Source organism: Ambystoma mexicanum, chromosome 10, assembly GCF_040938575.1.
Source record: "Ambystoma mexicanum isolate Mex_15411 chromosome 10, UKY_AmexF1_1, whole genome shotgun sequence".
Classification (NCBI taxonomy): domain Eukaryota; kingdom Metazoa; phylum Chordata; class Amphibia; order Caudata; family Ambystomatidae; genus Ambystoma; species Ambystoma mexicanum.
In genome coordinates this window covers 1510128222-1510150558 of record NC_090932.1, presented here as the reverse complement: position 1 = coordinate 1510150558, position 22337 = coordinate 1510128222, and the positions used below count along the sequence as shown (strand labels likewise).

Below are 22337 nucleotides of genomic sequence, written 5' to 3'. Positions count from 1 at the left end.
AATGAATTAAAAATACCTAATTAATCAGAAGCACTAGTCCACATTCCTATCTTCAGTGTATAACTCATGGGTCCCATGGGGGAACCGGGAAATGTCAATATTGAGAAGTACCTTGCAAAGTCACTTAGTACAGTTCTAAAGTTCCAAATTGACTAAAACAGGAAGAAATAGGCAGAGCTGTGGTTATGATGGGGTCGAGCAAGTCTGCTCTACGCTGCAGGTGCCGACAAAGGTGCAGCCAATACCAGAGGAGACATTCTCGTAGAACTCCACTGAAAAACCAGGAAGGATGCAAGCAAACCAGGATTTTGGCCAATAGAACTCAGTGGGGAACCATTGTAGAGGTGTGACTTGAGAATCCCACTACCACAGGACCCCAGAGGGGAAATCCAATGAATTGCCTAGGACCCAGGGTTAAGTACACATGATACCAGATTCAAGAGCCTGGATCGGGAACACCAAAACACAGAGTGCAGAGTGAGTTACAGGACCTGCTACTTAGGGACTTGCACCCTGCACCAGTAGTTGCCCAAAAGAAGAAGACTCTGTGTTCCCATGAGAGATGACCCACCAGCCAGAAGCCATGACTATTGTGTCACCAGGAAGGCGTAGAATCCTGACAAAGCAGATCTGGGCATCTTGAAGGGCAAAACTGAGCAGGCAGCCAGCAGAAAATGGTCCCACAATGGGGGCAACAGTGGAGACAACCAAAGACTGGCCAAACAAAGCGGGGAGGGAAGGGGTGCGTTGTGTTCGACCACCCTTCTGGGCAACTGAGGCCTACGTCCATAATGGTAAAGTGGCCCAGAAAGTCCCAGCGCTCGACATCCTATCCAGCCAATGAGGATGACTAGGATCAGCTCAGGAAGCAAGTCCAGCAGCCTAAAGACAAACTGAGCCCAGCCAGTATGACCAAACTCAGTCTGATAATCAACATCCTATCTCATGGCAAATCCTCCTACAATTAATGTAAGAATAAGCAGAATCAAGGAATGCATAGGATCTACCCTTGATTTGCACATTCTATCAAGGGAGTGCAAAGCAGCTTATGTATTGAGCTGTGTGGGGCAAGGCACCCGTATAAAACGCTACAGGGGTTGCAGTGTACGGCCCAGACTGAGCCATGTGTGCTCAACAGCCATTTTTAGCCTGCCTTCTGGTTCCCACAAAGGGATAGCCCAAAACAAAGTGACTGGCAGTAGGCCCTAAAAAAATACTTTTTAATACCATGGCTTCCAAAATGCTATTTTAGAACACTAATGCAGTTAAACTGACAGCACCCATGGTGAAACCAAACCCCAATTACAGCTGCCACCAGCCTACTCCACAAAGCCAGTGCATAGACAAAATGGGCCCCGTTGTAGGAGCTATATGGGCCACCATAGGACAGCAGATCAAAAATGGTTTCAGGCACTAGAGGATTTCAGTAGCCGTTCTGTCCACAAAGGCTCAGGAAAAAGCAAAACGTTAGGTCCCCCCCCCCCCAAATATAGAATTCTGGCCGAGCACTAACGGACCCACCTGATAAAATGAAAATGCAATGGGGGCATGCATAGTGTTGTGGCGGGGGAACGTTTCATAACATGGTTTCTGCTTGCTAACATGTATGCTGTGTTGGTTTGTGACCTTTGCCATTAATACTAAATGGATGAGTTACCAAGTGAAACATTTCGTGAGTACAACTTTAAAAACATGTACGGTGCACTGTGCTAACTTTCTACAATTATTTCTTTGAAAAGATTTAGCTTCTTCTCTCGAGATAAAAAGCGAGCATTGACGTCACAGAAGAGTGTTCACTTTGAAGAATCCTTTGGCGCATGGGATGAGTACAACCGAGAGAATTACTACACCGAGCAAGGGCAGGAGGCTCTGCAAGACCTGTGACTTAAGTTGGCCATTTCATCGCTGTTGGACTACAAAATCGCTGTTTTTCTGGTTTACTGCATCCGAATGGCTATATATTTCAAAAGAACCATAGACTATTCTATATAAACTTGTTCTTATCATGGACAAAACTGTGTCCTTGGTAATGCTTTATACCTGGATGCACTCCGCCGGTGTGTGTGTGGGGCCCGGTTTTATAGATCTATAAATATTCTAACGTTAGTCCATGGTATTTTTTTTTTTTTTAGCTTTGACTTAATGTAATGGAGGCTTTTTCAAAATACTAAGAGAATGTGCCGTTGGTAAATGGAAAAGACGGGCTGCTCTACAGTTCATTTCAAGGTGGAGCTAGTTTCATTTTTGTTTGAACACATTTTGGGTTTAAATTTTTTGGCTGCAAATTTTTGACTGGCTATTGTTTTACAACATTAATTGCCAGTGCCCCAGACCCGAAGAAACACTATCAGACGCACAGTGACTTCTAAGTCAATTTTCAAGCATTGCACTTTAAATCAACATTTGTCAAGAAATAAGTATTTTGTCACTGCACCTTATAACCAGTCTGTGTGCTAAACACCACAGAATAAAGTTACAAAAGGCACGGCTGCAACTAAAAACCAAACCAAAAAAACAAGAATGTGTGTATACAAGCAATATCAAAATCACAGAAAGTAAGCAAGAGTTGGTCTTGAAGATATTTTCCATGGATTGAAAAAAGATGAGCCTAAAAACTGGAGAAAAAGGTGACCTTCCAATCGAAGCTGGGCCATTTTGCTATGTTTCTGAAAAATATTTCCATTGGAGAAAACGTAATTCCCTACAGGAACAAAGACTATCATAGCCATAGGAAGAGACTCGTTAGGCACATGCCTCATGAAAAAAAGGAAATTACTTTGTCTTTACAGGAATGAGGACTTCAACAATATTTGGTGTTCTTTGATAGTGCTTTTGTGTTTGGACTCTGGAGTTTCCTGAAATCAAGCTATGCCTTCATACTAACTTTTATGTTCTAACTTTTCTAAAGTGTACAGAACCTTCACTATTGGATTCAATGAAAGTGGGTTTGCTGTCTGCAATGTGTAACGATTTTCCTTTAAAAACTGTTCCAAAAGGAGGAGACACTTTTTTTTTTTTAGCTCTGGTACAGTTCATTTTCTGGTCTTGGTTTTATGATCTACAGGGGATGTTGTGGCTTTGCGTTTTAATAGTGATGGTGAATAGTTCAGCAAGGGGTAAAATCAAAGAATATATATATATTTATTTCTGAGGCCTAGTGTGATGTGTACTGTACCCATGTTCCTTCACACGTCGACATCCCTTAGATCGTTTTGTGTCCACCATCGTGGTCAGTTGATATTATGTGGAGTTTGTAGCTTTAGCTACTTTGATATTGTTAAAATTAATTGTTGAACTTCTCGCATGCTTGACGGACACTTTATCAACGCAGGTTTCGACAAGTGGTTTCATCTACCACTGACAGAAGACTTCGCAAAAAATCATCAACTTCTCGACGGTTGATTGTGGCCTACATCAGGCTTTATAATTAAATAAAGAAGCAAGAGCAAATGTCACATGGGTAAGTACAGAAACTGTTCAAGTACTTATTGATTCAAATAAATGTGAAGAGGGAAGAGGCTCAGTCAGATAACCAATTGGACTCTCCTTCTGACTGTTCTAGCTAACCTTCATCTCTCCTTCTCTAATGCACTGGACATCCTTGCCCCTGTCACGAGGATCTGCATGAAGCCTGCCTCCAAATATAACTCTTGGTAAGACTCTGGCTTGGCAGCTTTGAAACGCAAGTGCAAAGCTGCAGAGCAGAATAGGCAAGCATCTAGCTCATCCTCTGACAAACTGGCCTGCTGCCTACTCCAAAGACAATATCGTCTCCAAGAAAAGGGCTGGTGTCCAAGGCTGCATCTCTGGAGCCACAAACATGGTTGAACTCTTCAAAATCTGCAAGGAACTTGCCAATCCTACTACAGTCGTCTCCTCCTTTCTCCCAGGCCCTCTTCTCTGGTGCCCACCTCTCCAAAACTCTGGCCATCCTGTCCTCGGTCATCAGCTTCCTGCCCCAGCCCACCCCTTTTCTCGGTACTCCCTTAGCCCACCTCTCCCCTCCACCCATACTCTCCTCCTTCTCTCCCATTGCACCAGATGAGCTCTCTAGAGTTGTATGATCTATGAAAGTTTCCTTTAAACAGGTGCTCCCCTGCTCCCCCAGAACCATCAAGGACAACATCGTCTCTCCTGCCCCAGCCTTGGCTGACCTCTGCAACCGCTCATTTGCCACTGACATCTTCCCTCAACCCCTTAAGTACTCTCTTGTGCACCCTCTCATAAAAAAAGCCATCTGCTGACCTTTCTTGCCCATTCAACAATTGCCCTATCTCTATCACCCTTTTTTGGGCAAACTCACGTGGAAGCTGGTCATTCCCCAACTGACCCTCTACACTGAAGTGGCTGGCTGCCTCCATGACCACCAGTCTGGTTTCAGGGCAGCCAGAGGCACGGAAACTGCTCTCCTGAACACTCGTGAAGACCTACTCTCTGTTCTGATCCTCCTCCTCGATATTTCTTTTGCCTTTGACGCAGTCAACAACTCTATCATAAACCGTCTCCATGATACCCTAGGCATCACAGACAGGGCACTGGCGTGGATTAACTCCATCCTTTCAAACAGACAATGCTTCTGGTTCCCTCACCCAAACCCCCACTCTCTGGCCAGACTCCTTGGGTCCCCTCAACCATGTGTGAGGCAAAAAACCTTGATCATCTTTGTCTCCTTCCTCTCCTTCACTTCACACATCACAGACCTTGCCACGAAGTCCAACTTTCAGCTACACCTCCTCAGGGACATTCTACCTTTCCTCACCTTCCCCAGAAGCTCAACTTCTCAAGGGTAGACCCAGGGGCCTATCTAAACAGAAAAGTCTTCAATGCCCTACGAAATTGAGATAATGATTTGAGGGTCCTTATTCCTAGAGGAAGTGAATTCCATAGTTTTGGACCAAAAACAGCAAATCTCCTGTCTCCCCTTGATGTGTACACAGAGCGGGGGACAGCCAAAAGATAACAGTCACTAGATAGTAAGTGTCTTGAAGGCTGATACGGTTGAATCAGATCCATTAAATATGCTGGAGCAAGACCATTGCTACACTTAAAAATAAAGCAAGCCACCTTGAATCTAATACGGTCTTCTACTGCCAACCAGTGTAAAGCATGCCGAGAAGGCGAAACGTGTGCAGTTCTACCTAGCCCAAAAATAGTTGTTACTGCTATATTCTGAGCTTTTTTTTGAAGTCTTTGAATTTGTTTAAGCGTGAACCGAGCAGCTGGCTGTTACAGTAATCCAAGTGTGCATTTGTGAGGGCGCCCACCACCGAGGCATGGTCCTCCTTAAGGATGTAAGGTAACATCGGTGGAAGGAGCCTCAAGACATAGTGCACCGCTGGAACCTTTGCTCCAACTTGGTCTTCGCTGCCCAGATCATCCTGCCAGATGCAGCCCAAATTTCTAACCTTACAGACGAATTTCAAATTCGTCCCCAGAAGTGTCGGAATAGGGAGTCTCTTAACCGCTAATAGAAGATGTTTAGGTCCAAACAGAATCGATTCCGTTTTGGCTGCGTTGAATTGGAGTTGGTTGTTGGACATCCAGCTACTCACCTCCTCCAAGCACTGCACCAATCTACTAAATGCTTTGTCAAAATTGACAACTCTGATAAAGATCTGGGTGTCCTCTGCCTAGGAATGAAAGTTCGTCCCATGACGCCTCAAGATATCGAACGGGACAGATATACAAATTGAACAGTAGTTGTGAGATTGATGATCCCTGGGGGACACCACAGATCAATCTAATGGCATCCGACAAGAAACCATCCACCATCCAATTTCACCTGCTGACAGTGATCGGTCAGAAATGATTTGAACCAATGTATAGCATGTTCCGATACCCTTCCAACTTCCTGCAATCGAGCCAAAAGAATCACATGGTTAATGGTATCAAAAGCCGCGGACAGGTCCAAAATCACCAAAAGGGAAAGCTTACCCCGGTCCGCGGTCCTTAGCAGGTCATCCTGTATGGCCAGAAGGGCTGTTTCAGTTCCAGATCTATGTCTAAAACCAGACTGGAATTTGTCCAATAGCATTTCCCGCTCCACAAAGTCCTGCAATTGGCCTGCAACAACCTTTTCCAAAATGTTTGCAGGCCGTGGAAGACTTGCTATTGGTCGGTAACTCTGGAGGATCTTTGAATCCAAAGTGGGTTTCTTTAATAAAGATGTAACTACAGTATGTTTTAGGCTAAGGGGTACCATCCCATGTGACAGGGATTTGTTAACAAATTTAGTCACAAAAGGGGTCAGGTCTGATGACAAACACTTAGCTACATGATCAGGGAGAGGAAACTGAATCATTAGTAGGTTTTAGTGTGTCCAGCAGAAGGTATATATCTTTTTCAACCACTCTTCCTAAACCTGCCTCTTTCCTCCGTTTCGCCCCTTCAACTAATCCAGAATAGGACTGTGAGACTTAGCCTTGGCCTCAAGCCCAGGGACTGCATCTCTCCATCCCTAAAATCTCTCCACTGGCTCCCGGTGCCCGCACTGATCACATTCAAGACCCTCTGCATCATCCACAAGGCTGTCTGAGGCCTGGGACCTCTCTACATCCAGCTTTCCTTCCCGGCCAGAGTCATTCGGTCATCTGGCTCCAACTCTCTGCAGGTCAAACGTTTCTCCAAGCAGTGAGTGGGAGGTAGATCCCTTTCCTTGTCTGGGTCCTCCCTCTGGAAAAGCCTCCCATCCCTCAGATCTGAGCCAGATCTTCAGTTCCACAAACTTCTCAAAACTTTCCTTTTCTCCTCTTCCTTCCCTCTCCCCTGCCTTTGCCAACTCACCTTCTGCTGCTGCGACTGGGGTGAGGTCCTTTCAGAGTGATACAGGGGCCAGACCACCCCCTACCAGTACCCCCAGCATCCTTTGCCCCCTGGCTCCCTTTCCTGGACTATCTCAACCTGGTCCTCCTTGTCCACCACACTCATCCTCCCTTCCCCCCCTCTTCCCTTTGGCACTTGCTGCCTTGGCCTGCCCATCGCTTGCCCGTCTTGGGGCCCCCCACTCCACTTCTCCCTTACCCCTTGCTCCCCGCACTTACCACCTTGTTAATGCAATTGCATGGTAGGATTGTCAAAAAGCCAATATGACCATTTTTGGTTTTCTACTTTGATTCCCATGTCGCTCAAACACCCACTGCCCCCTCCTTGCGGCCCCCTATAGTCTTGTGGCGCCTAAAACAGTTGTGTATAGGTGCCATACAAATGTCCAATAAATACATAAGTATAATAGAATCTGGACACTTGAACATGCCCCAAAGAAGTTTGGAAATCCTAAAGGAGGCATGTAAGCTCAATACAAGACACTGCTATTTAAACAAATAGAAATGCTTTGTTTTGTGGTGCAGAACGTGCAGCATCAACCCCATTGACTGCACACCTTCACATCTAGTACTCTATCTGCTTTATCTACTGGAATGAGATCGTTTTTAATTTGTTTAAAGTTCCTCTAGCTGCACTTTCAGCATATACCACATCAGGGTAAAATCTCATGGTGGAAAGTGCCAGTGTAGAAAGCATTTATGGAAGGGGGCTACTACAGGTTGGGACCTTTATGTTGTCCTCACAAAACCCGTCGGGTACCCGATTGAGCTAATGCACAAAGCCAGTCTTAAGCATCTTACTTACAACACTGCTTTTCTCGTTGTGATCACTTCAACTAGGAGGGTCAGCTAACTTCAAGCTCGCTCAGTTCAAGATCCATTTATTATTATTCACGACGACAAAGTTGTGTTATGTACACATCCACGTTTCTCTCCTAAATTAATTTCAAAGTCCCATGTCCATCAACCCTTAGAACTTCCTACTTTCTTCCAAAATTCAGCAGAAAGAAGCCTCCTTACATAGAGGTCAAACCATTGAGGAAAACTGATACATTCTGTGTTTCTCTTGCCGCATGTAGAGAAGGGGATCCTGTCTCTAAGTAAGCTATTTCAAAATGGATTGTCAAATGCTTCCTAATCTGTTATTCACTCTCCAAGAGAACATTACCATTCACGCTAAGAGCACACTCAACTCTAGTTACCAGGGCTACTCTAGCTTTCATTGAAAATGTGCCCTTAGATGCTATTTGCAAAGCAGCTACTTGGAGTTTAAGTCACACCTTCATACAGCATTACTGCGTAGATGCACATTAAAGGGGTGCTTCACATGTGGGACAGGTGGTCTTAAGACACGACTCTTGACGACTGAGCCCGACGATTATCTACACCGGGACATCGCTACTCAATGAAAAGCCCAGCTGGACGAGCTGCAACATCCCACTCTGTGGCAATCTACAGGCTTCTGCCTATAAGCGCTTTGAGGTCATAACAATGATATATAGAGAGCTATATCAATGCCAAATAACAATTATATGGTAGGGAGAGTGGGGGAAATTACATTTACTCTCAACTAGAGAATTCCTACTCTTACATTTTCCCTTCACTCTTTTGTCTCGCTGTCTTCCAGTGCATATAATGGAGTAAACACAGTTTAAGTTTTGCCCATCTTGCAACCGAAAGTTTTCCTGGAAGGACACTCATAATGTGTGTTACCCTTGTCTCCCTCGAAATCACTGGGAAACTCTGTGTAAAGCTTTTAAGCATTTTCAGCCAAAAACACTTAATGACCAACGATCGAAGCGCTGGGTAGCCTATGCGATGCAAGCTCAAGCATCGTTGTAATACCCTGCCGCCTTGGAGGAATCCGAAGCAAAACAGGACAGCCATAAGTGATGCCCAAGACTCTGTTCAGGGGATTTGAAAGCTCCTTACTGCTCGTCCCCAGTTCTGGAAGGCAGGCGTCGCGCTCTGCTATGGAGGCTTCCTCTGGCAACAAGAACACCGATCTCACGCACCATCCTAGTGTGGCAACAAATAAACATCAAAACATCTTCCAGTCATGCTTCGGCAGGCCCGCTGTAGAGTGCAAAGTCTGCTACGGAACCTAGCCCCTCAGCAGGCAGCTTGGTGTCCCATACACCCACTGCACCAGCAGCACATCACCCATCACAAGCCCCAAAACAGACGCTGATGAAACAAGGTTCTGCACAGAGCACCCCGACCCATGCCCCTGTTCTGGTACAGCCACTGAAAGAACTTGCAAAACAATGCCAATTTGAGGGTTACTGCCCCCCCCAAGATTTAGGGTACACCGAATCGTCCACCCCTTTATCCCACACACTAAAGGAGAAAACCCCTCTTCCCCAGGAGGAGGAGATCATCTTTCCCTTGCAGGATACACCATCTTCTGGCCCTTGGACCACAGATAGGTTTGAATCCACTATGGATAAGAGGTCTTCCTTTGTGGCTTTTCTAAAATAATACCCCATGAGAAAAAACGCATTTCGTAGGGTGAGGGTGAGCCTCCCTCTAAGATTCCCAGAGTTCAGCAGACAAGATTGGCACCTTCTTAAGAGACCAACCTGGTTCAGACCTCGATGAGCCAGACTACCCTATTCAGTCATTAGACATAGTAGATGAGCCTGTCGCAAACTTGCCTATCGATGACCAGTTACTCTATAATCTGTTAAAAAGAGCTGCAGATATTTTTGAAATTGATACTTGTCAGTCAGAAGATGCAAACCTACTGGATAATATTTTAAATGAGAGAAAACGGGTAGGACAGTACATCCCATTACTACAGTATGTTAAGACATCTACTCCTTTCGTTGACTGCTCCAGCTGTAACTAAAGCTGTTAACCCGCTCGATCGGGAAGTGATTCAAACCTGCACCCACATACCCTCTTCATCAGGGGTCACTTTAAACCAGACTCTAGTGGTAACGACACTACGCAAGTGTTCCGGTACCCCCTTAACTACCCCAGAAGCCCCGCCAGATAGTGCAAAACCTTTTCCATTAGGCAAGAAAGTGGCAACCTCTGCCGAAGACCAAATGCGGTTAGCCAACAACACTACCCTAATGGCCAACTTTAACAAGGCACTTTGGGGTCAAGTGGAAGAACAGGTTAGTGGGGTACCAGAACCTCTCAGTTCCCAAATCCTAAAGACTCTACATGACGGCAAGTGTACAGCTAACACCATCATTAAAAACACCCTAGATTCCGCAGACACAGCCCGCAGGGTAGTAGCAGAGGGTACACTTCTCAAAAGCCATGCATGGTTGAGAAACCAGGATTTAAGCCCAAAATCTCGGTAGGATAGCTCAGGGGCTACGTGCTCGCCTTGGAAGCACCATGTTCCAGGGTTTGATCCCCGGGTCCGCACTTAGAAACCTCTGGGTATTAAGCATGTTATAAATAACCAATCATATCAAAACTCAAACTATCCTTAACATGCCTATCGAGGATAGTGTCCTTTTTGGCAATGCCATTGATGACGCATTAGAAACTGCCAAAAAGGAACATGAACCTCTAAAAACCTTATGACAAATCGAGCCTTATACCCAATGGGGGTCTTACGGCAATCGGTGCCCTTTCTGCACCCAAGGGTATTCTAGAAAGTCACAGACCACTTACACCCCTTGGTGGGTTAAGTGCATGGTACACCAGTCCGGGACAACTGCCATCCTCACAAACCACTTTCTGAAGGCAATTCAAATGAGGATGTAGTTGGGGGGGGGGGGGGGTAGAGGACAAGCCGCTAGAGGCTCATCCATCCCTGCCAAACAATGACTGTCAGATACAAGTCCCCTCCCATGTTTTCCTGGTAAGGGGAGACATTTCACTCTTTATCACGCATGGGAGGGAATCTCTACAGACAGTGGGTACTTTCAACAGTTACAGACGCTTATTGCATCGAGTTTCTAGAAACACCATGCAATCTGCTAAGATCCAGCAACATGTCATTAGAACATAAACTCCCTCCAAGCGGAAATCCTTTCAGTACTGGAAAAAGGACCCGTAGAACTTGTCCCTCCAGCATAGGTGAATAAAGGCTATCTATTCTGTGTACTTCCTCATGCCAAAGATAGCTGAGAAAAAGTGCTCGGTGTTAAGATTTGAGACCTGCAAAAGTAGGTCAAACCAATAAAAGTTCAGAATGACCACTCTACAAGAGATCATTCCTCTACTAAAGAAAGGAGACCACATGGCAACACTGGATATGAAAGATGCATACTTTCATATTTCAATGTTGCCAGCGCATTGAAAAAATACCTTAGATTCAAGGTGCGGGTCCTCATACTACCAGCTCAAAGTGCTACCTTTCGGGATTGCCTCAGCCCCTCGGATGCTCACAAAGGTACTGGCAGTAATGCCAGCTCATCTGGGCAGGCAATCAATCCCAGTGCACCCTCATCTAGACGACTGGCTCATAACAGGGGACACACCACACATGTGCCATCAGCACACTCAAGACACCATACACCACCTTTTTCAACTAGGTTTTTCCATCAATGAGAAAAAATCAAGCCTAGTCCAAAGCCAAATCAAACAATTCTTAGGAGCAGTTATTCAGACAGAAAACACCCTAGTGCTCCCCTCCCAACGACAGGGTCCAAAACGTTCTTTGCCATATCCCTTGTTACACCGCCGGTAGCTAGAGAACTGTGCGGAAGGTGATGCACCTTCTTGGTATGATGGCTTCTTGCATCTTTATTGTGCCACACGCAAGGTTGCGCATGCGTCGATTACAAGAGTGGCTGGTCTCAAGCGAATGGACAGTGGGATGATCTAGTGGTAGTTTCCCGACTCAAGCCACGTTGACAACAGATGCATCGCTTTCAGTCTGGGGAGCTCATTATCTCCATCAAACAGGACACAGCATGTGGACACAAACACTTACAAAGCAACATATCAACTGGGAGTTGCTAGCTGTGTTCAAACCCCTACAAGCTTTTCAGCACCACCTGACAGGGAAAACTGAACTAATTCTCAGGGACAGCACAAATGCCATGTTCTATAGCAATAAACAGGTGGGGGACACATTCACTAAGTTTATCCGGACTAGCATAGAAGATTTGGAGATGGGGTCTCCCGAGGAACGTTTACCTCATGTCAGAACAAGTCCAGCGGAACATAACTGCCTATCAGACCTACTAAGCAGAAATGCAGACCTCCCCTCAGACGAGTGGGAGTTGCATACAAACATTTTAAACAACATTTATACAAGATGGGGTCATCTCGATACTTATCTTTTGCCACACAAGATGCCACAACTATACCTCCAGGTTTCCCATGGAGGGATCCAGCGGGGAACGCACTGTGGATAAGTTGGTCACGGATATTTGCATACTCTTTTTGCCCTGAACCCACTTCTCAACAGGGTAATCCACAAGATGCATCAGGAGCACTTAATGATCCTGATTGCCCAAATGTGTTGATGTCAGACATGCTTTTCACACCTACTGAAGATGTCAATATGCCCACCAATGAAACTACCCTGTCCTTACAACAACATGTCCCAGCACCAGGGAAAGACACACTATCCACACCCTCAGTCAGCTTGGCTGCTGAAGCCATAGAGTTTGGGCATCACAACTTACACGATCGCTGCATGGATATTTTAAAAGAAGCAGCATGTGAACCTAACGCTAGACACTGCTACTGTAATAAATGGAAACTATTTGTAATACAGTGTAAGAAGTCCAATTTTAATCCCATTGACTTCACCCTCCAATATAGTACATAATCTATTACATTTGTATACTCTGGTCTAGTATTCAACTATATTAAAGTCCATTTGGCTGCTCTGCTTATACTACTTCACAGAGCAAAGTGTCATGGTGGAAGATTTCAGTCGTGAAAGCCTTCATGTAAGGGGTAAAAAGAATATACCCCCAATTGCAAATCCACCCCAGGGTGGGATTTAAATGTTGTCTTAAGCAAACGTATGGGGTCTTCCTTCGAACTTATGCATACATCAAGCCTCAGAGACCTTGCATACAAAGCCGCCTTTCTAATAGCCATCATCTCTATAAGAAGAGTAAGTGAGCTATAAGCATTGTCAGTCTCAGAACATTTTGTCACTATACATAAAGACAAAGTGGTCTTAAGAACACACCCATGATTCGCTTTGAACTTCATTTCTAAATTCCATGTCAACCAATCAATTGAACTAACAGCATTTTTCCAAAACCGAGAAAACTCTGGGGAGAGAGCAATCCATACACTAGCTGTCAGGAGAGCTGTTAGGCAGTGCTTCGGGCGGCGTCTCGCCTCTCCCGACTGTGTCCTGCACTGCAATTGGTTCACCAGAGCTCCGGCAGCCTCGAGGTAAGTACTGGCACCACCGCACTTGATCCTTCGAGCTTGGACCTTCGTCTGCCTGTCCTCTTCCTTGCTCTGTGGCTTCCCTCTGCTCGCTTGGTGCAGGCAATCTTCTGTGCCTTCATGGAGATCCGTTCTCTTGGTACTTGTTCTCGGGAAGCTTGTCTCGCTCAGGTTTCTCTCTCTCAGCTGTTTGACAGCTGAGTTTCTTTTTAAACTAAGTTAAACTTAAACTCCTGTGCCGGCAGCTTTCTCCATTCCAGCAATTGACATCTCAGAATACACTAGATCGCTCCCTTTGTTTCTTTTAAGTGATTTTCCTCGCCCCAGTACCAGTTTTTCCCTCTGAAGCGGGATACTTAAAGTCTTTGGATATTTCAGGTTTGTCAAGGGTATTAAGATGGTGAACCTTAGAACAGAGTATATTGGTTCTCCGTTCCAAGGGGCGTGGGGGGACTTGGTATTGGAGGCAGGGCTAGGGTTATCAAGGTAGATGAATACTGTGTTCCCTGAGAATAATTGTCCCTCATTCCATAGGGGGCTTCCCTCTTTGTGTGTTCCTCCCTTGGTGCGCCACCCCCAGGGGGATAATTGTACTGTGGATATAACGCCCTGGCCCCATGGAAAATGTCTCCAGCTAGGGAAGAAGGGATGACATCATCTGATTCGTCACACCACTTACAGAGGTCAAATCTGTTTGCAATATATAGAGAACTGCAATTGCAAGATCATGTTTACATTCTTGTAGGACCATAGGGTTTGAAGCAAGTTGGCAATTGCTTTGAAGCATGGAATTCATTAACATAAACCTGCAGAGCTGCTTTACAGGCTCACAGAATGTAATGGTTTAGTATATCCTGAACTAGTAGAGGTCCGAGTGCTTGGAGAGTTTGAATTATGTCTCGTTTTGAGGAAGCACATGGTCCATGCTTTTGTAATCTGTTTGCCACATGAAGATAGATTTGCCTCCAGGAAGAACAGCAAACACACTGGTTTATTTTCAAGGGGAAAAAGTAGCTCCGCCTTTACAGATGACACTTTTCCTGGGTAGTCCTCTCTTCTGTTAAGATGGTGAAAGCAGTCATAGCATGTTTCCCTGATAACACCAGCTTTGGCAACGTGGGTCAGAGTCTCAAAGTGTTTTCAAATGTCTCCAGTGAATGTGCCAGGCTCTCTGCCAAGAGGACGGATTCCTTTAGTTGCATCCAAGGACTTTGTGTGTGGGCCAATTATATAAAGTTTAAGAGTTTGAAGGTAGGAGTTTAATTCTCAAACTGTGGAGGTGGTCACATTGATTGAGAAATCTAGAAAGCCCTCTATCAAGTAACCAATATTTGAAGTAGAATGGGATCGCCATTTGGTGCAAGGGGAAAGTTAGCGTTATAGGTTTATTCACTGATGCATAATTGTGTCCCTTGACACTGAAAAGCCTTGCAGGTTACCATGCTTTTTGTGTTGCATCTCGACTTAGTATTTAGCTTCCTCTATTGTTGATGAATCCTTGAATGTTTAAACATGAATTTCTCATACTCCTTTATGAAAATTGAAATGAGTCTTGGGATTACTTATGAAGATGCATTTGAGCAGGTAGATCTGTACACTTTGAAACTGCTTATTTTACTAGCTGTCTGCTGTAAAATTTTTGCTGACATTACCCTATCCAAGAACGGCCTGTTCAAAGTTTTCTTTTAAGCTTCGGTCCAGTTAGATGGTTTCCAACATGGTCTTTGTTTTCTGTGCACTGTCACATTGCTACCTTGAGGGATGTCATTCCACAGCGTGAATCAGTCACTTATTCTTTCTGGGTTGGTGGTTCGGGGAAGGGTAGTGGGTTCCCAGGCCTCATATTATGCATGGACGTCACTTGTTGAAAACAGCTGTACCTATAAATCATGGAACCTTTTATGCATTTCATGCTGCTGTTATGTCTACGCAGCTGTCTCTTGCTGGTCTCTATACCGACATCAAAGGTCAACAGCTGCGGACACTGTTTGAATGTCATTGTTCCTCTTGAGATCTGCAAGGATGCCACCTGGGCATCTAGGCATACAGTAGCACAATGAACGTATTCTTGAGTGGTGTTCTACCAGTCCCAACAGAAGGATGATGATTAATTGATTACATAACAGAGTGTTAAGGCCACCACTGCCAACCAATATTGTGGCTTTTAGCTTTGGTTTTCGATAGTCGAACTGTTTTGGGGAATGCAAAGTATTGGTCTTCTGAGACTATTCAGCTAAATTTTAATGAGAATTAGCTGATACCATTTAATCACTGAAGTTTTACAAAGTTATGAATGTCCTTCCACCTATGGGAGTGCAGGATTCAGGCAGTTGCAACCTGCAAGTATCAGTCAAGTTTCATAACCTGTTCTTGTTTGGCTATATAAACTTGCTGGATTCAGGAAATGGCAAACAGTGTCCCTGTGCTAGGCTCATCCTCCTGGCAAATGGCCATCTCGGAAATAAAATGATTTTTAACTGGTGAAGCAATGTATTTTGTTGGTGATTTGATTCGGATACATATATATTTCTAAAATTCTTCCATCCAGCGATTCCACAGTGTGAAAAAAGGGTGTTTTCCTTCACAGCACGTCCTTGAACAAAGTCCTAATTTCATGAATGGCAGGAGGATATCCCTCCAGCGGCATCCACCGTAGATCATTGCACAGGCACCATCTGAAATTTACATTTTAAGTTCTTGTTTTATAGATTGGTTTGCAATAGACTTCAAAATGGAGCATGTACCCTGCTGCTGCTGCTGTTGCACACATTCCTGTATCCAGGAAGGACATGCGTGGGATATTGGTCTTTTGGGCAGAGGATCATGAGTTTAGTGTTTTGGGGAAAAATTATGGACGCGCTTAATTTTTTTTTAACCTTTCACTCGGTACGTTTGTGATCCTGTCAGCTCCTTGTCCAATTGAATTGTACTGCTGAGATGCCAGCAGTAATCCTGGCTATGTTTTCTCAATTCTGCTAATTGGGTTTCAGAAAATCACGATTCATATTTCAAAAACACCATTTGTGGGAGATTTCCTTCCCCAGCCCCAAAAACAAAATAGACCCAATGCAAGCGTTTCCAGAATAAATGCTTCATTTGGCATAAGCAAACTGTGCGTGGAAATTGAACTCTAATTTTCAGACTCATAAATGTCTTGATCCAACCCGTTATGGGGGAAAAACAGATAGTTAAAATATTACATTACCGCATTTTTTCTCTGCAAAAGTTCTGAGATTATACAGAGTTTTTAAAAAAAATGTAAACTTTACCTGATTTGAAGCAACTTGTAAAATCGCTTTAACCTTGGAGGGTTTGCATATTGAAGTAACTGGTGTAAAGTTCACGCCAGGAGTCATGAACCCTTACATGTTCTGTATGTCCATTTCGCCTTATTTATGGTGCCTACCCCCTGTAGATAGTGTAGATAATGGTGCTCGAAATTAGCAGTGCCTTGGGATTGTGCTCTTACGAATTCTGCAATATTGCTTAATAAACATTAAACCATTTCAAGTGTTTATTGAAATGTGCATTTTCTTTTAATCATTTAAAAAAAAAAATGTGTTGTGTATGGACTGCTTGTTTGACATTTTCATTTATCAAAGTTTTGGCAACGAGCATCATAAACAAAAGTGCACTGGTAAATGTTACATTCACAAATCCAACTCTGCACATGACAATGGGATTAGTAGTGAGAGTGAGAACTATCCAAGAAATAAGAGGCGTCCCTGTGATGTGACCTGTGGCCCTTGCTGTTCCTGGCATTTAAAGTTTGTGTTTTATTTTATGATGGCAGATGAATCTCTAGATTAGTTTATACTTGTGCTGTTTGTTTACTGAAAGAGAACACCATCTTGCTTTATGAAGGATATTTTTTTATTTGTGCACTAATTCAGCCCATGAATTTGGGCACTTTATCCTATTTTGCTTCCACTGTCCCCTTGTGTCAGGAGGCCAGCCTCACTGCTTGTACCAATCTCAATGCCAACTCTCAGGGTGTGCTCTCTGTCCTGGTGAATAAAGGAGATTGGATACATTGATAAAAACAGAAGCGACTTCCTCATCTGAATAGTCCCTGGGAAGCATTAACAAGGACATTTCTTGATCTTCATGTTAATGCCCTTTTTTTGATATTGTCTGTTGTTGCTGGAGATGATTTTACTTGTTAAACTCAACAAAGTGCATTGGGTTTTCCTTCATTAGCACCCGGGGCGGGGGAGCAACCAATCCAGTTGCTCAGATGGTGGGCTGAATCTCACGATCCAAGCCTGCGTTCCGAGAAACCTTATGGCTGCTTCCTCCGCCCTGCCATCTTCCCTTCCCCACGCTCGCTTCTTCTTCAATTTCCCATCCCACCCCACCTCCAGTTACCCGATGCCTTCAGCAGCAGCGGTGGCACTGCCGCCCTGTCTTCCTGCTAGCCGTCATGGAAATGGAAGAGGGGCTCTGCTTGGAGCCCCATCTTCCAGCTCCGCGGTGGCCATCTTGCATCTGTTTTTTTTTTTTGTATGAATGAACAGGACGCGCAACGAGGCATCCTGTTAATTCATACAAAAGACATGGGTATCAGCACCCCGGGTTACAGGATTGGCTAATATCAATAATCCCCTGTTGCACAGGCTGGTATGGGTGGTAACGGCACTGAGGACATTCGTTAAAGGCCCTCACTCTGCTCGGGCCTATTGACTCAGGCCCCGGGCCATTACTTACTACCCATTGCAGCCCATGAAATGGGCGATTGTTGCTTAAATCAGTTATTCTCTTCCACTTAAAACTCTCCGGGGTGTCTTGAGTGAAAGACTGGTCTTTGATGTGTGCTGCAAAGTCTGAATGAGTACTAAGGAGAAACAAACTTTGGAAAGGTCTGAAACTTTTCACAAGAATTCTGCCTATTTACCTAAATACCAATTTTAAACTAATGATAACTAAAGAATTCTTTAATTGAACTGGAGGCTTTTGCTTTTTACTGCTTAATGGTTGAAATGACAAGCTGCAGGAAAGTGTCTGCAGTGGATTTAATAGATAGCTCCTTTGTGGATTGACGGCCCTTCAAGCTCACTACCTAGCATTGAAGGCATGGGAACAAATTCTCAAAATAAATGTTGCGTTAATGCATCCTATAGTTTGTGTTAACAAAATGCCACATTTCAAAGGGCATTAGAATGCGCACATCTATGCCCTTTCACATCCCATTTGCACAATTCTGGGAGATTCTGCACATACCAAAGGACATTTTGTATTTACAGACAGGAAAAGTTTAAAAGGCACTGAAATTAACCACGGTCCCCTTTGCCTATCTACAATGGGTGGAGGGAATATGTGCAATGAATGACAGGGTGAATTGTGACAGTTGTATGTTTTGTTTAAGGGGAACAACAGCAGGGTAAGCTACTGCCGTCCCACTTGTGTTTATATCCCAATTAATTTTGTTATCCTAACATTAAGGCTTTGTGTATCACACATTGATCCGTTCATTCCGTAGGCCCGGTTTCTCTTCAGTCAAAGGTTATTGGTTATGTTCCTTCGCGAAGACTGCTATCCGCTTCTCAAAACCTATTAGTAGTACCACACTTCCGTAGGTCACTCTTTTTCTGTACTCCCTCCGGTTTTGTGGAACTCCCTTCCTCAAAGTTTCGGAGGGATCGCCAACCATCTGCTCTTCCCAAAAACACTTAAAACGTTTCTGTTTTAAGGCATGTTATCTTACTGCTTCACCGGTCTGCTGTTAGTGCCCAGATGCTTCTGGGTCTTGCTCTCAAGAAGAAGTTACCCATGGTAACGTTCTTTCGACTGGATGTTCCTCCCACATATTTCCATTTAAGATATTTCCATATCCAGTTTCAGCTGCTTCAGATGTTTTTTCCAGCAAAGGGTGCTGCTCTTCGATCCCTCAATGTCCCTCGGAGGCCTCCGTCTCGATGTCTACTTCATCGATGGCATAAAGCACGCCTAGTGACTGTTGGCTTCAGTTCCGTTTTTAAAGCACGTTTAGGATAGCCTTCACTGGACAGTTACTTCTCCTGAAAGAGCAAAGACTGCAATCACATGGGAAATTCTACTGCGGGGCAGGCTGGGAGGGGCAATGAGGAATACGTGGGAGGAACATCCAGTTACCATGGGTAAGTAACTTGTTCTTAAGTTTATCATAAAATGTATTCCTCATCTTATGATAATCTCCCAAAGCAGTCTAAGTATTCCTGGAGGAGGGAGTCAGAATTTCCACGCTCATAATTATTTAGGAGTTCCTTCATAGGTCTGTGTGCACAGAATGTAGCACTGCCTTTCCAAATAAACCTTCTCAGCTTTAGGAAGAGTCCAGATTGTAATGTTTTGGTAAAGAGGAGTATGCCTGACCATGTTGCAGCCGTACAAATATCCCTAATTGGGACACCCATCTGTAATGGACAGGATGGAGCCATGCCCCGGGTCAAATGAGCTCTAAGACCCTCAGATGGATCTTTTCCTGCTAATCTGTAGCATTCAGTTATTCCCAAAATAATCCATCTTGATAAGGTTTGTTTTGAAATTGTCATACCCAACTTGTGGCCCATGTAACCTACAAAAGGTTGGTCATCGTGTCTTATCTTAGACATCCTGGAGATGTAAAATGTCAGTGCACGCCTTGGATCAAGCCTGTGTAATCTCTCTATCTTTCCACGATGAGGAGGATAACATTAAAATAGAATTATGTTCTGAGTTAAATGGAACTCGGACACAATCTTAGGCAAGAAGGTTGGTTTCACCTTAAGGACTATCCTTATAGAAGATTGTATAAGGATGCTTGCAGGACAAGGCCTGAAGTTCACGAACCCTTCGGGCTGATGTAATGGCCACCAACAGGATAGTCTTTAAGGTTAATAACCTTAAAGGGCAGGTATGGATAGGCTCAAAAGGAGCACACATTAGAAATCTCAGTACTAGGTTGAGGTCCCAAGTTGGGACTTGGAATGGAACTAGGCAAAATGTAATTGTAATTACTTTTAAGAATTGTATCACAAGGGGAATCTTGAAGAAAGATACCTCTTCAAAGGAGCGCATAAAATGGAGAGTGCTGCAAGATACCCCTTGATTGTACCAACCTGTAGCCCCAAGTTGGCCAGGTGTAATAACACCATAGGTTTACTGTATGTAAATGGATCTTCATTCTTATCCCTACACCAGCTGCAGAATTTGTCCCAACGGCAGCGGTACAAGGATTGTGTTGCCATCACTTCTTTCGGAAGGATCTCTCTCTCCCTCTCCCTCTTCCTCTTCCTCTCCCTCTCTCTCTGACAGACTTATTGGAGGGCAGATGAACATGATTAGAAGGTCCGGGTACCACGTCCTCCTGGCCCCATCAGGAGCAATTAGGATCATGGATTTCCCAAACTTTCTCAACCTCTTGATGACTTGAGGAATGACAGGTATTGGAGGAAATGCATACAGGAGTAGAAACTCCCAGTCCACCACGAACGCGTCTCCTAGAGCTCCTCTTAGGGGAAATTCCCTTGAGCAGTACTGTTTGCACTTCGGTTGACACTGGTCGCGAACAGATCCACTTGAGGGGTTCGCCAAAGGGTGAAGATCTCTTGAAGGACTTCCTGAGCTAGTTCCCACTCGTGGGAGACTGCTCTGAGCGTCCGCTGTCGTGTTTTTCTCTGGCTCGGTTAACTGCTGATAAGGAGATTCCTTCTTGAATTCCCAGAACCAGAGCTTCATTGCCTCTCTGCACACTGGTAGTGACCCTACACCACCTCTCTTGATGAGGTATTACATGGCCACGGTGTTGTCTGTCATTATCAGGACGTTCTTCCCCCGCACATAGGGCAGAAAGACCTTTAGCGCTAGTCTGATTGCCCTCAGCTCTAACAGGTTGATATGTCGTTTGGACTTCGATGAAGACCATCGACCACTGATTGTCAGACCGTTGGTATGCACTCCCCACCCTGTGATTGAGGCGTCCGTGACTACCTTTATTTCTGGCCATGGTTGCCAGAAAGGCTCTCCCTTCAAAACGTCCTTGCAGGCCTACCACAGGAGATCCTGAGCGACTCTGCTCAGAACCTGAAGGAGATCTGACCTTCTACTGAAGAATTTAGACACGAGTCCTGAGAGCCCACTGGAGAGATCTCATTCTCAGGCATGCCTCTGGCACCAGAAAAATGCAGGATGATATGAGGCCGAGCAACCTCAGAAAGTCGAAGGCTGGGAGACGCTGGGCACTTTGGAATTTGGTAACCATCTGCAGAATGTCTTGAGCCCTCACCTCTGGTGGTGAGGCTTTTTGCAGGGATGCCTCTAGGACAGCTCCAATGAATAGGAGCAGACGGTTTCTGATGCTTATTAATCTGCTTAGAATCACATGCTGTGCATATGGTCCGACATCCAGTGGTAACCACAGAGTATTGCATCTTGTCTTTCGGGGACCGAAAGGGGACGTCGGCATAGGCGTGTCTGTAACACTAACACTATCCCTATGGTGACGTGTAGTGTACCCAAGATCCCTCACGCACCGAGGTCCCTCAGATTGTTTTTTTCCGCCCAGATAATTGGTCGCCCTATAGCAGAGCTCTTACATAAGAGACATTGGGGGTCATTACGAGTTTGGAGGCAGCCATGGCGCTATTAGCGCTATGGCTGCCCCCAAACCCGGGTCCGGGTCCAGTCTCACTCAATGGGGACTTACCGGGTCATTCCGACCTTGGAGGACCCGGTAAGTCCCCATTCAGTTAACCATTCCCATTTGAGCCCCCATAGGGCTCAATGGGGAAGGCGCTAATAACGGGCCCGCCGTTCCTGCTGGGACCTGCTAAGGGACCTCGGAATAGGGCGGTAGGGGCTTAACGGCACCGCCATCCTTAACGGTGCCATTAAGCCCCTACCGCCCAACTCGTAATGAACTCCATTGTTTATCGTATACCAACTTTGTCGGTTATTCCCCCTTAAGTCACTTCGACAGCGATTAAGAACTTCAACGAAGACTGCAGGAAGTTTCTACGTCGGTGGATTTCGGCGCCTAAGAGTCGGTGGCTGGGGCATCCACAGGGCGGGCCCTCTGGCCAGGGAGAGTGGGGTCGGGTGGCCATATCTTTTGTTATGTCTTTCCTCTTTCCCCCTCTTTGCCCTCTAGGTCTGGTCTAATTTGTTTATACCTTTCGCTATGGAAAGGACTCCATTTAGGTTCTGCCCTAAGTATAGGGTCAGATACCC

The 22337-nt window shown here is 45.0% G+C and overlaps 1 protein-coding gene across 3 annotated transcripts in view; it reads left to right on the top strand.

Moving 5' to 3' along the window:
* Positions 1-16661, top strand: part of RILPL1 (Rab interacting lysosomal protein like 1) — a 371426-nt gene extending 354765 nt beyond the window's left edge. For all 3 annotated transcript variants that reach the window (XM_069619682.1, XM_069619681.1, XM_069619680.1), the window contains one exon: positions 1740-16661. In XM_069619682.1, coding sequence (XP_069475783.1) covers positions 1740-1884 — 145 coding nt within the window. In that variant the 3' untranslated portion in view covers positions 1885-16661. The remainder of the gene's footprint in view (positions 1-1739) is intronic.
* Positions 16662-22337: the final 5676 nt, after the last annotated feature.